Raw genomic sequence first — 12,298 nt, 5'->3', positions numbered from 1 at the left:
GAACAGTCGATACCAAAACATGATCCCATTTGATCTTAGATTGTTAAGTTATTAATCTGTATAGAGCACATGTGTAAAACTCAAGGCCCGCAGACCAAATCCGGCCCCTTTGCAGATTTTGATCCGGCCCGCATATCTATTTAGATTCACAATAAATTTTGGAACACCTACTGTTGTGCAAAGTGTTTTGTCATTATGTGACACTCAACGCATCATTTGGCATATTTGCTGACTCTGAGACTCCAGAAACAGAGTTTGCATATTCAGTTTGCATATTCAGGCTGTGAAACCGGTTGCTGTGAGTCGGCTGCTTTTAAAACTCTGATCTTTGTTTTCCTAAACTCTATGAGGCTAAGGAACTTTTTTCCTGACTTTTTGTAGGGCTTTATGTTGCCCCAAACTGTATGTGATCCTCTTTTTCCAGTTTGGCCCTTAGTGAAGTTGAGTTTAAAGGCCCTGGCACACCAACCCGACAGCCGACCGTCAGGAGGAAAGGCAGTCGGACTGATCAGTATCCCCGAGTTGGTCAAAAAAGTGGCGACTTGAGCGTACCTTCTGCACGAGAGACGTAATATGTCTCCATAACGGCAGGCTGCTCTAATCTGTATTGTCGAAAAAATTAAAACCGGCAGCTGATTGGACGAACGCGTCACGTGAGTCTGGGTGCTCCCGGATTTTACAGCCGACCATAATGGCGGCTCGTTCAGAATACGATCTCATATTTTACGAAGATACTTCACCGAAACGTGTGTCTGAAAACATTTTAAGCGAGAAATAGGCCATGCAGTTGCTGAATCTGCCTTCATTTCAGATCGACAAAGGTCAGTTCGAAAGATTTTCGTCAGATTTTGAGAAGCTGTTCGTCACGCTAACATAAAGTGCACTGATTCGCTAGTCAAGGGCTAGCACTCCACCAATCAGATCGGTCATTGAGTCCGACTGCCCGCCCTCCGACCCAGCAAGTCAGGTCGGCCAAAATGAAGGCCGACGGCCCCCTCCGACGGACGACGGCACGGGACACACCGAACAGACTCGAGTCACCGACCTCGCCAGACTGTCCGACGGCCCATTATCGGGTTGGTGTGTCAGCGCCTAACACTCCTGGTATAGAGGAATGGATAGGCAAAGCATAGACAGACAGATCATTGTGCTTATGCACGATGTTACACATTTCACTCTATGTAAAGCTGGAGCTGCACAGTTTCAGTTGTTATTGCACTTTTTCATGTTGATTAGGATTTTAAATTGATTAGAAGGTTGAAAACCGTAAATATGAAGAAATCCAAAGGGAGTGGCTTCTCTTTATACACTCTGTTATTGTGTACTATATTGCTTTGTTGAATGTCATTTTAGATTCCACAATCAATTAAAGCTGACTTGCTTTCAGGCCACACTTTCTCTGTTAATTCCTTCTCTTGTTTCACCCACAGTTCAAATGAAATGATTCTTCTTCTTTGGCTCCTATTTATTTGTTGTTGTTGTTGCTGCTTACACCACCACCAGCTATTTCTTCCTGCTGGTTCTTCCACCTTCATTACCGCAGTGGAAAAGCCGGGATACCGAATACGCGGCCGTGGGCTCCGAGGATAGACGGCGGCTGATGGATGATTCAGAGGAAGAGGAGCAGGAGAAATCAACCCCAGGTACATGTCACACACTCTCGCAGGACAACAACATAATAAAAATGATAACAATTGAAAACTATTTGACATGAAACAAAATCCAGTGAGTGGTAAGTTTAGCAGCAATTGTGCAACACATTCAGTTGAAAGGCCTAGCAGCGGTGCATCGCTGTAATGTAATCAGATAATATTTAAAGCATGCGTCAGTTTTGTGGGGGGAACATTTTTATCTTCATTTTTATGGTGATAAAAGGACGTTTCAAATTTAAAATAAATGTATTAATTTAATAAATGAGTCATTCTTTTCAATCATTTTGTGAAAACCTGGTAAGATGTGAGGTCAGATCAGCGGAACCAGTTGTTTCATCTTGGTTTCGAGGCGGCTGTGTGTCATTCAGATATGTGTGTGTCTGCATTAGAAGCGATCAAAGAATCTGTGTGTGGGTGGCTTTGTGTGGGGAAACATGTTGGATGTTATCTGCTCTGTGTGTAGCAGTGAAAACCGATATCTACAAAACTGGTATTTGCGCTTTCTCCCCGATGTGTAAATAAGATAGCTTCGGGGTTGTTCAGGGTTGATCTTTTTATTTTTTTTCTTCTTTTGATACAGCTAGGCTAGCTAGTTTCCACCCTGCTTCCAATATGTGCTTAGTGTGGCTACTAAGTCAGACCGCAAACAAGTAATTGAACTATTTACTTTAAACCTGCAATATTTGATTAGTTTAGCCCCTCGGGGGAAAACGCAACATTATAATAATAATAAAGTTATTAAATAGTTCCTTATTTACACATTAAAGGTCCAGTGTGTAACGTGTTTAGTTCAAAATCGGTGTTGCCCGTTCACAAACTTGTCCTTTTTTCATGACTATTTACCACCACCATCAATTCCGAGTATTCCTTTTGGCTTGAAATATAACATTTGCATTCGCATGAACTGGGGTAGACGCTCCATCTTCATGCTCCATCTTGAAATACGTTAGCCGGTGAGGGACATACAGGACATGCTGCTCCGCCTTTCGCGTTTTCGATGTCACATGATGAACTCACAGGTGCTGCTAATGCTGCTAATTGGTATCGTAGCTTCCCGGCCCCGGCGAGTTTGAAGAAGGAAACATGGAGGACCACATGTATCCAAATTTCAGGAACAGGAGTCTTCTTCTTCGCCCAGAAAAAGGATATTGAAAAGAGCAAGAGGCTGTCTTTTTGAAGCGTGAAGGCTACCGTAGCTGTAATACGTACTTTGACCCGCTTGGTGCGAGAGAGTTGATTCCGATATATGATCTCAACGCTAGATGGGAGAAATTCCTACACATTGGACCTTTAAGGGCCTATTTAAACGATCTATAACGCAAGGTCTAAAGTGGTGCATTTAGGGCACGTCCAACTTCACTTTTGCTAGTTTAACGGCGCATAATCCGGGAGCAAAGTAAGACGCAAGGGGCAAAGGGGTTGCATTTAGTCTCTTAATTAATCATAGGTGTGTTTTGAATGTAAAATGTATTCAACCAATCAGAGTGTCATTCCCATAACCCTTAAAAGACAGGTGTGCCTGCAGCTGGCGCATTGCTATTTAAAGTAAATGGCCGATTTGGGATCTGCCCGTGCGCAAAGTAGCGGACCCTCCTCCGTCTATCCCAGTCCTCCGTCCTATCAACACCGATAAACTCTTTAACTGAGGACGGCTGCGCATCCCTGTGTGTGTAACAAGCATGATGCATCAATCAGTTCTGACGTAGTCTCCCATTGCCAGACCTTCCTCCACAGCGCCGCGGAGGAGGGTCTGGCTAGTCTACACAGCATTCCGGGATGGGAGAAAAACGTGCTCTGGTTTATTGGCATTTCTATAAACCAATCCCAATAGTCTTGGGCTCTGCTTAGCGCCGGTAGGAGCCGCGGTGCCGCTGTAAAATCGCCTCGGGAAGGAACTTGTTTTGTGTCGTTCTAAAGTAGTTTTAGTCGTGCAACAGAAATGTCAGATTGGACAGATAGTCTCGCTAGCTGTCTGGATTGACCCTGCAGAGATCTGAGGAGCGGTTAACACAAAGAAAGCAGAAGGTAACTGACCTCCGGCCGAAAAAGAGGGACATCCGGCGGAATTTCCCGGCAGCAACGGAGCAATCCCGGAAGTGGAGCGTCGTGAATATAGACTAGTTCTGACGCCATCCAAAACCACGTGTACACTTAAATCATCCACCCGCCACCCACCTGAATTATTATTCCCACTCCTCTACCAGTCCCTGTAGGCTGTTGCTTTTAAAATTATGTATTGTATGATTTATGAGTGTTTGCTTTAACAATTTTTCTTTCTTTTCTTCAATTTTTCTTTAACAATCTCTAATAATTAGGGAGGCTGCATCAGTACTTGTAAATGTTTCCATGCGTGCAGTGTTGCCACTACAGCAAATATGGTGGAACATTTGAGCAGCAAAACTAAAAACTGTAGTTATGAATTTGACAGAGGAAACAGAACTCAACGTTTAGCTTCTGACATAATCAACGAAGCGACGCCGCTGACTGCTGTTCCCCGTGCGTAGATGCACGTTAGAATGTTAATTATTATGAACCACGGGGCCGTGGGTGTAACTGCAATCTGTCACTAATCTTACCATGTGGACAACGCACCCTTTAAAGTGCAGGAAAATACTGCGCCATTGACTTAAGACCAGGTTTTTGTCGGCCAATGGTGCATCACTTTCTGCTGCCTCAAGATAGCAATGCGCCACCAATGCACCTGACCACACCTCATTTTAAGACCTACATGCCCATGGGTGCACAGATGGGCACATATACCCTGCCGCCACCGCCACCGCAGCTTTGAATATTCGCTGTTGAAAAGCACCGAAGCTTCAAAACAAAAAAAAAAATGGTATTCGGTACAGCCCTAATGCAAGTCCATCTGTCTCTAGCTGGAGTGCTGGTTCCCTTCTCTTGAGATGACAGAATTGAGTTTTGATTCATGTATAAAGAACATCTGGATAGTCGAGTGAACCTGCGGTGACTGAATTACTGTGACTGTGCTGTTTCCCCACAATGAAGCCCCCCCATTTTGTCATGTGATACACAGGCAGATTAAAAGAGGCTGTTGTTGTTGACTGTTGATGTGAATGAATTGTAAGTACTGCTGTGTGGTTGTCGTCCCCCCCCCCCATGTAACAGAGGAGAGGACCGCCGGACCTCTCACCCTCACAGAGAAACTTCATGTCATCAAAGTGAGTGCACTCTTCCCTTTACTTCCAACCCGAGTATTTGTCTGGTTATGCTGTTAACTGAACGTGCTTCCTGTGAGCAGGGCTTGCTGAGGTTTGTGCTTCCCCTGGGACTGGTCTACTTCGCCGAGTACTTCATCAACCAGGGCTTGGTAAGTTCTCTGGCTCCCTCTGGCATAGCGTTCATCTTACTGCATGTCGTTAAGCCAGACCCGACTTCTTATTGTTGTGTAGGCTGTATGCAGCAATGGAAGAAGTGTTCACATCCTTTACTTAAGTAAAAGTACTAATACCACACTGAAACAAATACTCTGTTACAACTTAAGGAAGTGCAAAGGATCCAAACTGTTGTGTGTTTAATGGTCGAATCATTTCAGCTGGACTTTATAAACTTTATAAACTACATGTGTTTTGTGTGCAAAACTCTTAATTTGTAAAGTAACTAAAGCTGTCAGATGAATGTAGTGGAGTAAAAAGAACAATACTTCTCTCTGAAATGTAGCAGTAGAAGTTAAATGTGGCATGAAAAGAAAAGACTCAAGTGAAGTACAAATAGTTTAGTTTATTAGTTTATAATGTCGTGGACAGTCCCCCCTGCGATATTACGAATCCCACTATGGCCACGCCAAGACCCGCCCTTCAATAACATTTATTGGCCAGGCGTCCATGAGAACGTAAGGTAACGTAACCCCATTGGTACAGGTCCTATCACATGACCAATCGGCTATCCTAACCTTAACCACTCAAGCTCAAATGCCTAACCCCAACCAATCAAGCTGCTTCGTAGGGCGGGTCTTGGGATTCGTAATTTTGCGCCCTTTAATTAACTGCACAGTAAAAGGAGCAGCTTTAGCCTCTACGGCTAATTTCCAGCTGTAGTCCCCAGCCGGCTGACAATAGGCATCCTAAAATACAAATACAATACAAATACAAATTATACTAAATGACATTACATCTATAATGAGAGCAGGCCTGAGCTAAAGGGATTAACCCTTGTGTTGCCCTCAGGTCAAATTTGACCCGTTTTCAAAGTTTTTATGTCAGAAATATGGGTTTCTTTGAACCAAAATGCCCAGAAATTACATGGATCTTTGCACGTAAAATTAATGATTACTTTTATTGAATTTTGGGTGTTTTATTCAATTTTATAAACATGTTTAAATGGTTTTACAACTGTATCGTGACTAAACTTTGAGTGGTCTGTGGTTCACTCAACATCCTTTGATCTTAACTATTAGTCAAAATAATTCATAATTTCTGCTTTTTTAACTCAAAAATGAGGTATAATGTCATATAAATTAGGTTTATTGACCATGAATTTACAGGAACGGGAAGACAACACAAGAGATTAAAACATACAAACAAGTGGCCACGAACAAGCCAGTCCCTCCAGAAAAACACGATTATGCGATCGCATAATTCAATACATAATCAGCCAAAGTCTTTTTTTCTATTTTCGTTGCAAAAAAGTCACATATCTTAGCAGAAAGTTGAAAAATGTACTTTTGCGCCGTGAACATCATCGAAAAGCAGGGTGTTGGGGGAATCACTTTTTTTCTCTTTTTCATCAAACTGCACTTTTTGCAAGTTCCCGCAATTTCATCACATAAAATTGCATAAATATCCCGCATATTCCATCACATTTTTTAAGAAAACGTGCCGCACAATCAAGGATTTTTGCCCGCAACAATCAAGGATTTTTGCCCGCAACAATCACTTGTCAGGCTTTCTGGAAGGCCTGACAAGCAAGCACAGATGATGGCAAAGGCATTAAAGCAGTCCATGCAGTAAAAACAATACAAAGGAGACAAGGGAAAGGAGAATAGTCACTGAGGCCACATTGAAGTACCTCAACTAGAACCTTGAACTACCCATTTGTACTTAAGTACAGTACTTGAGGAAATTGACTTACATTCCACCACTGGTTGTATGAAGGTATGAGATGATGTACAGGACGTTAAAGCATTTAAATATATGGCAAATCCCGGGGCGGCCTATAGTTCACCTGGTAGAACGAGCGCCCCATGTAAGCTCTGTCCTTGCCAGCGGCCTGGGTTCGATCGTCCAACCCGAGAGACCCTTTGCTGCATGTCACCCCCCCCCTCTCTCTCCCCCGTTTCCTGTCTCTCTTCAGCTGTTCTAAATAAAGGAAAAACCTTTAATATATACTCTATACAGTTTATTGCAAATCTTGAGATAATAATAATAATAATGAGAGAATAATGTTGACGTGTTCTTTTCCAGATGGAGCTGCTGTATTTTCCCAAATTTTCTCTGTCCCATGCAGAGCAGTACCGCTGGTCAGTTAACCTCACTTGGATATTCTGAAGGCATGGCTTTATTTAAATTGTCTAAGGACGTAGTTGTTAATTGTGTGTGTGTGTGTGTGTGTGTGTGTGTGTGTGTGTGCGTGTGCGCGCGCGCTCAGGTACCAGACGCTGTACCAAGTTGGTGTGTTGGTGTCTCGATCCTCCCTGTGCTGCTTCAAGTGCAGGAAACTGTGGACTCTCTCTTTGCTGCAGGTGAGAAATAAAACGTAAAGTACAAATCATCAGAAAAGGGATGTTTTTGGATGAAACATGACAACCTGCCTGGATTACATATTCCCTGGCGGCCGCATGGAGGTTGTTTTTTTACCATGATCCTGTTTAAATCGATCTATAATAAAATAACAACACCAGCTAGAGCATTCATTCTTTTTGCAGCAGAACACTAAGTGGGCATTCACACCAGGAAAAGCGATCTGGCAATTTTCCCCCAACAAAGCACAATTAGACTCTATATTTAACAATTACGGTTTTCCGTCAGATTGTTATAGATTTAGACGTTTCCGACTGCACTTGAAGGCAGCTATATTTCACAAGAGAAAGAGAAAGAAAAGAGACGAGCGAGACATAGCGAGTGCGGGACTCTCACACCGCCTCAGAACTATAGCTCTAAACACACCGACAAGTCTGATCGATGGTGGTCTATGGCTATCATCAGACCAAGCTCAATCTTTTAAGATTGAACGTTAGTCTGGGGGAGTCTGCTCTGTATGTTCTACCGCACAAGAGGCTTGATCAACAGGCTTATGGTGCGTTCTTTTTGTCCACCGAAGTCGTTTTACGAGTTGTTTTCCGGAGTTACGACCCGGAAGTTGCAAAAAGAACGCCCCCGAGGTCGTATTTACAACTCGTCAAGTCGTCTGAACTCAGAGGACCCCGAGCTCACTTTCAAAGATGGCTACGTCGTCTATCACACGTAGTAAACATTGTGGTTTTCTACAGTTTTAAGCACTTTTGTCGTTGTTGTAACCAAATGAAGAAGTCGTACACATAGCACTGTATACTGCTACCTATAGGCATGTCGCTACAGTCTTATTAGGAGTTAAATACCGCCTGATTAGTTATTTTGTAGCTTGTGCAGCTGAGACGCTCGGTTGCTATATGACAACAACGGCTTTAAGCCGAGTCTTGAGCAGAAAGCAGAGCAGTAGCCTAACGTTAACGTTAATCAAAACGTAATTTTCATGCATCAAACTGTGAAATATAGTTGTGTAATATGTCAATAACTGGGTGAATAGAATCCTAAATGTTACTAAAAATGTTAAAAAAATCCATCTTTTCTCCAACTCGTAGTATTGTGTGACAAAAAGAACGCAACAACCCACGGTAACTCGTTTTCCGACATGGATGTGACGTCACACTTGAGCTACTAGTTGCGATTACAAGACAAAAAGAACGCACCATAAGATGCCATGGAGTGCTGCGCTTCGGTGGCCGGCTTGTTGAATGCAAAGAAAAAGCTGCGTGGTTGCTTCTCTATCGTCATCGTTTTAAACCCGCCGATAGCGCGGCGGGTGGATAAGCCAGTTTGTGATTGGTTCCCGCAAAGTTGTGAACGGGAGCAGGATAGATAAACGTACAGGTTTCCAGCCTGAGCTGCAGGGTGAAATCAAATCGCCGGCAGATCGGGCGGGGTTTACCCAGTCTAGATCAATGGGGTTGCGTTTCTCCAAAAGTTGATTCGGTGTAAACTTTTCGCCACAGGCCGCTGCGTTGTTTTTTTTTTGCGTGTCCCTCCCCTGCGGCAACCCCCGCCACAGCCAAAATGCACTACCCCCATTCAAAATGAATGGAAAGACCTGAGTTTCTGCCGGGCTGAACATGGCCTAAAGGCCTTTTTATAGTTGTGCGTCAGCTCCACGCAGAGCTCTCGCCGTAGCCTTAAAAAGTGGGCTGATGTTTATACTTGTGCGCTGGTGTGTGCGTCGAGCTGCGTGTGTGTGTGTGTGTGGGGAGTGTGTGGTAGAGAGAAGTGAGAGAGTGCCGGCGATTACCTTCGGAGCTCGGAGCGAGTAGCGACTCTAGAGTCATAGTGAGAGAAACAAAGTGTCTCCTCTGTGCTTTCTGACTACAGTGGGAAATATGTAGCAGGAGAAGTTAACCCTCTCCTTGATTTCATGTTGTTTATGGAGAATAAGAACCAGGAAATGAGTCGGGAGAAATGCAACGCTACCAAGCCACGGCCGAGCTACGTGCGTCGCTGCGACGTGTAGTTACATTTTTGAGAGGTGCACGTCAGGCTACGGCGTAGGGTCCGGTGTAGACGCAGAGGGGTCTGCGTCTACACCGGACCCTGCGCCGTCGATTTGACGCACAACTGTAAAATGGCCTTAAGGCTTCTTTCGCACCATTACGTTGTACGCTCGCAGTGACGTCCCTCGCGTTACGTGACGTCCGGTCCGGACGGACGGACGGACAAACCTATCGGATGGACAACTATCATCATTTACATGATCCTGTGTTACGATAATTATTTATCAAGAGATGGACAGAAACACTGAAATTGTCACAAAGGTAGTTTACTTGCAAGTAGAGTCAAATTTACAGCACTCACGAGAAGCCCTCTACAGCAGCTTTTTTTATGATTAATATCAAGACATAATACAGAGTCGATGTCGTCTCCTTATTATGGCATTCTTATGCAAACAGTTTTAATATTAACAAGACAGTAGAATGTAAATCATAATTTTTCTAATATACTGTATAAAATGATCTAAAATAAGAAAACATAACCGCTAGAGCAGTCATTCTTTTCGCAGCAGAAAGCTAAGGCTTCAGTCTTTCCCGTGATCACGTTGTTCGCTCGCGATGACGTCATTACGTTACGTGACGTCCAGTGCTAAACAGCAGGCGGACCATTTCTATTGCAGATGAAACCTCCAAAACGCCTTTACACTCTGCCCATAACCAGCAATGAGCATATCTCATAAACTAAAAAATTTACATAGTTCAAATAACTTATGGAGTGTTAAGGAGTATTTGTTCATGTTTCTACATTTAGAAATCTTTTGGATCAGTATGTGTTGTGTTTATTTAGTCATATTTGATGAAAACATGTCCGATTTATTTATGTATTTATTCTTTATTCAGGACACAATTTTTATACTTTCAATACTTATTATAGTTTGTTGACTTACATAACCATTTACTTAGGTTGTACTGATTTTAAGGATATGAAGCATTTAAAGATGCTCAATATCTACATATACAATAAGCAAAAGTACCAATGTAGGCATTGGCGAACCTTTTTTACTGCAGAATTCAAAGGGTTAATTTGTACATGTGGCAACTACCTACAGTTTATTGGGAAACTTTGCATTATGTATATATATTGCTTGAGCCATATATTTTGTTGCCACACTAAATTGGAGTACAGAAAAAAATAAAAAAATTACCAGAAAGGTGTAAAAACAATAACATAGTAATAGGTACAGTATGGGAAGCTGTTCTTTTTAAGTTCCTATAGTTGTTGTAGAGTAGTATAACTGTATTAGCTTATTCCCACCGTCACATTGGTACTAAATAACTAATGAGTGGCAGAATTGTCAGTAATGACAACAACACTGTCGGCGCATCCAAGTGGTGCAAGTCTACCCCCACCCCTCCTCCACACGATTGCTAGTAGTGTATTAAAGGGCGCCAGAGCCTGTCTATGGAGAGCCTGTCCACTCCCTATCTCACTCCCTATTAAGCCCCATTGTACCAACCCGGAATTTTCCCGAGAGTAGAAGTTCTCCCCTTATTAGACATTCTCTGGGGGCGCTATGCAGTTTTGGCCATTTCTTCGCTGTTTTCTCTCTTTTTGCTGGCAGCTTTCTCTATAGAGCTCCCCCTACAGCTTCAGAATAGATATTGGGCAGCTCCTATGTTTACTATGTGTCTGACTCCTCCCTCGGTCCGTCTGCCGTTTCCTCTTTCTCTGTTCCTCCGACAACGTTTTCCTAGCTTTCTGCTTCTTTTTTGCTGGCTCAGCCATGACGATAGTGTGAAAAACTCCATCGCTACCTTGTTAGCCACTTCCTGAATGGGCGTATGTGTGCAGTGCCGTGAAGCAATCTGTTAAATCGCGAGACCTGATATCACGCCATACTTCCTGACGCCCCAAAGTTGCAAGGGTGGTTTTTCAGCTCACAGGCGCTAGGGGGGAGCGGGACGACCACCATTCAACTCAAAAAAAAAAAGTCATATAACCATTCCAATGACGCCGAAGCTGTTCAGTTAAGGTAAATTAAGCTAAAAAAAAAACTGCATAGTTCCCCTTTAACCTGTCAAATCAAGGAGGACACGGAGGAATTAAAAAAATTATTAAAAAAAGAATCAACTGGTTACTGCTATGTTTTGTATCACAGCGTTGATTTCCAGGCTCTCTGCTGTCCATCTCCCTCCTCTCTGCCTATCCCAGGTGCTGAACGCAGTGCTGCTCCTGTTGGCAGTGAGTTACCAGTTCCTGCCCAACGCCTGGCTGGTGTTCCCGATTGTCTTCTATGAGGGTCTGCTGGGTGGAGCTGCGTATGTCAACACCTTCTACTTCATCAGCAAGGAGGTCAGGTCAACTTTCTGTCAGTTGCAAAACAAGTTCCTATTTTGGCTATTTTGCAGAGGCACCGGGGCTTCGTGCAGTGTTTAGACGATTGTGATTGGTTTAAGGAAATGCCAATAAACCAGAGCATGTTTTTCTCCCATCCCCGAATGCTGTGTGGACTAGCCAGACCCTCCTTTGCAGCGCCGTGGAGGAGGGTCTGGCAAAGCGAGACTATTGCACGTGTATCGACTGATAAGCAAAGGAACCGTATGGTGATACATTTGCTGTACCGTCACGGCAGTCTGTACAGCTGAGTTGCAGCTGTTTTATTCATCATTCTACATGAAAAATCTAGCGTGTGTTCATTTCTTTCTTCTCGTCCACAGACTGAAGACAGACAGAGGGAGTTTGCCATGGCTGCTGCCAGCGTAGGAGACAGTCTGGGCATAGCTCTGGCTGGACTCGCTGCCTTCCCAGTCCACAGACACTTCTGTTCCCTGTGACCTAGCCCACACTCACACACACAGCAGGATGAAAAAGCAAGACGTGGGTGTTTTTTTACTGTATTTAAGTTTTTTTTTTTGTTTTTTTTATTATCTAAAATGAGTTAGAGACCATCTG

The 12,298-nt window shown here is 43.5% G+C and overlaps 1 protein-coding gene across 2 annotated transcripts in view; it reads left to right on the top strand.

Annotated features, from left to right (window-relative positions):
* cln3 (CLN3 lysosomal/endosomal transmembrane protein, battenin) overlaps nt 1-12,298 on the top strand; it is a 28,798-nt gene that overhangs the window by 10,289 nt on the left and 6,211 nt on the right. For both annotated transcript variants that reach the window (XM_039825648.1, XM_039825647.1), the window contains exons 9-15: nt 1,504-1,643; nt 4,779-4,831; nt 4,912-4,980; nt 7,073-7,128; nt 7,257-7,350; nt 11,558-11,698; nt 12,064-12,223. In XM_039825648.1, the coding sequence (XP_039681582.1) occupies nt 1,504-1,643; nt 4,779-4,831; nt 4,912-4,980; nt 7,073-7,128; nt 7,257-7,350; nt 11,558-11,698; nt 12,064-12,180 (670 nt within the window). In that variant the 3' untranslated portion in view covers nt 12,181-12,223. The remainder of the gene's footprint in view (nt 1-1,503; nt 1,644-4,778; nt 4,832-4,911; nt 4,981-7,072; nt 7,129-7,256; nt 7,351-11,557; nt 11,699-12,063; nt 12,224-12,298) is intronic.

The sequence above is a fragment of the Perca fluviatilis genome, chromosome 15 (genome assembly GCF_010015445.1).
Source record: "Perca fluviatilis chromosome 15, GENO_Pfluv_1.0, whole genome shotgun sequence".
Classification (NCBI taxonomy): Eukaryota; Metazoa; Chordata; class Actinopteri; order Perciformes; family Percidae; genus Perca; species Perca fluviatilis.
This window is presented reverse-complemented; position numbering and strand designations above follow the sequence as displayed.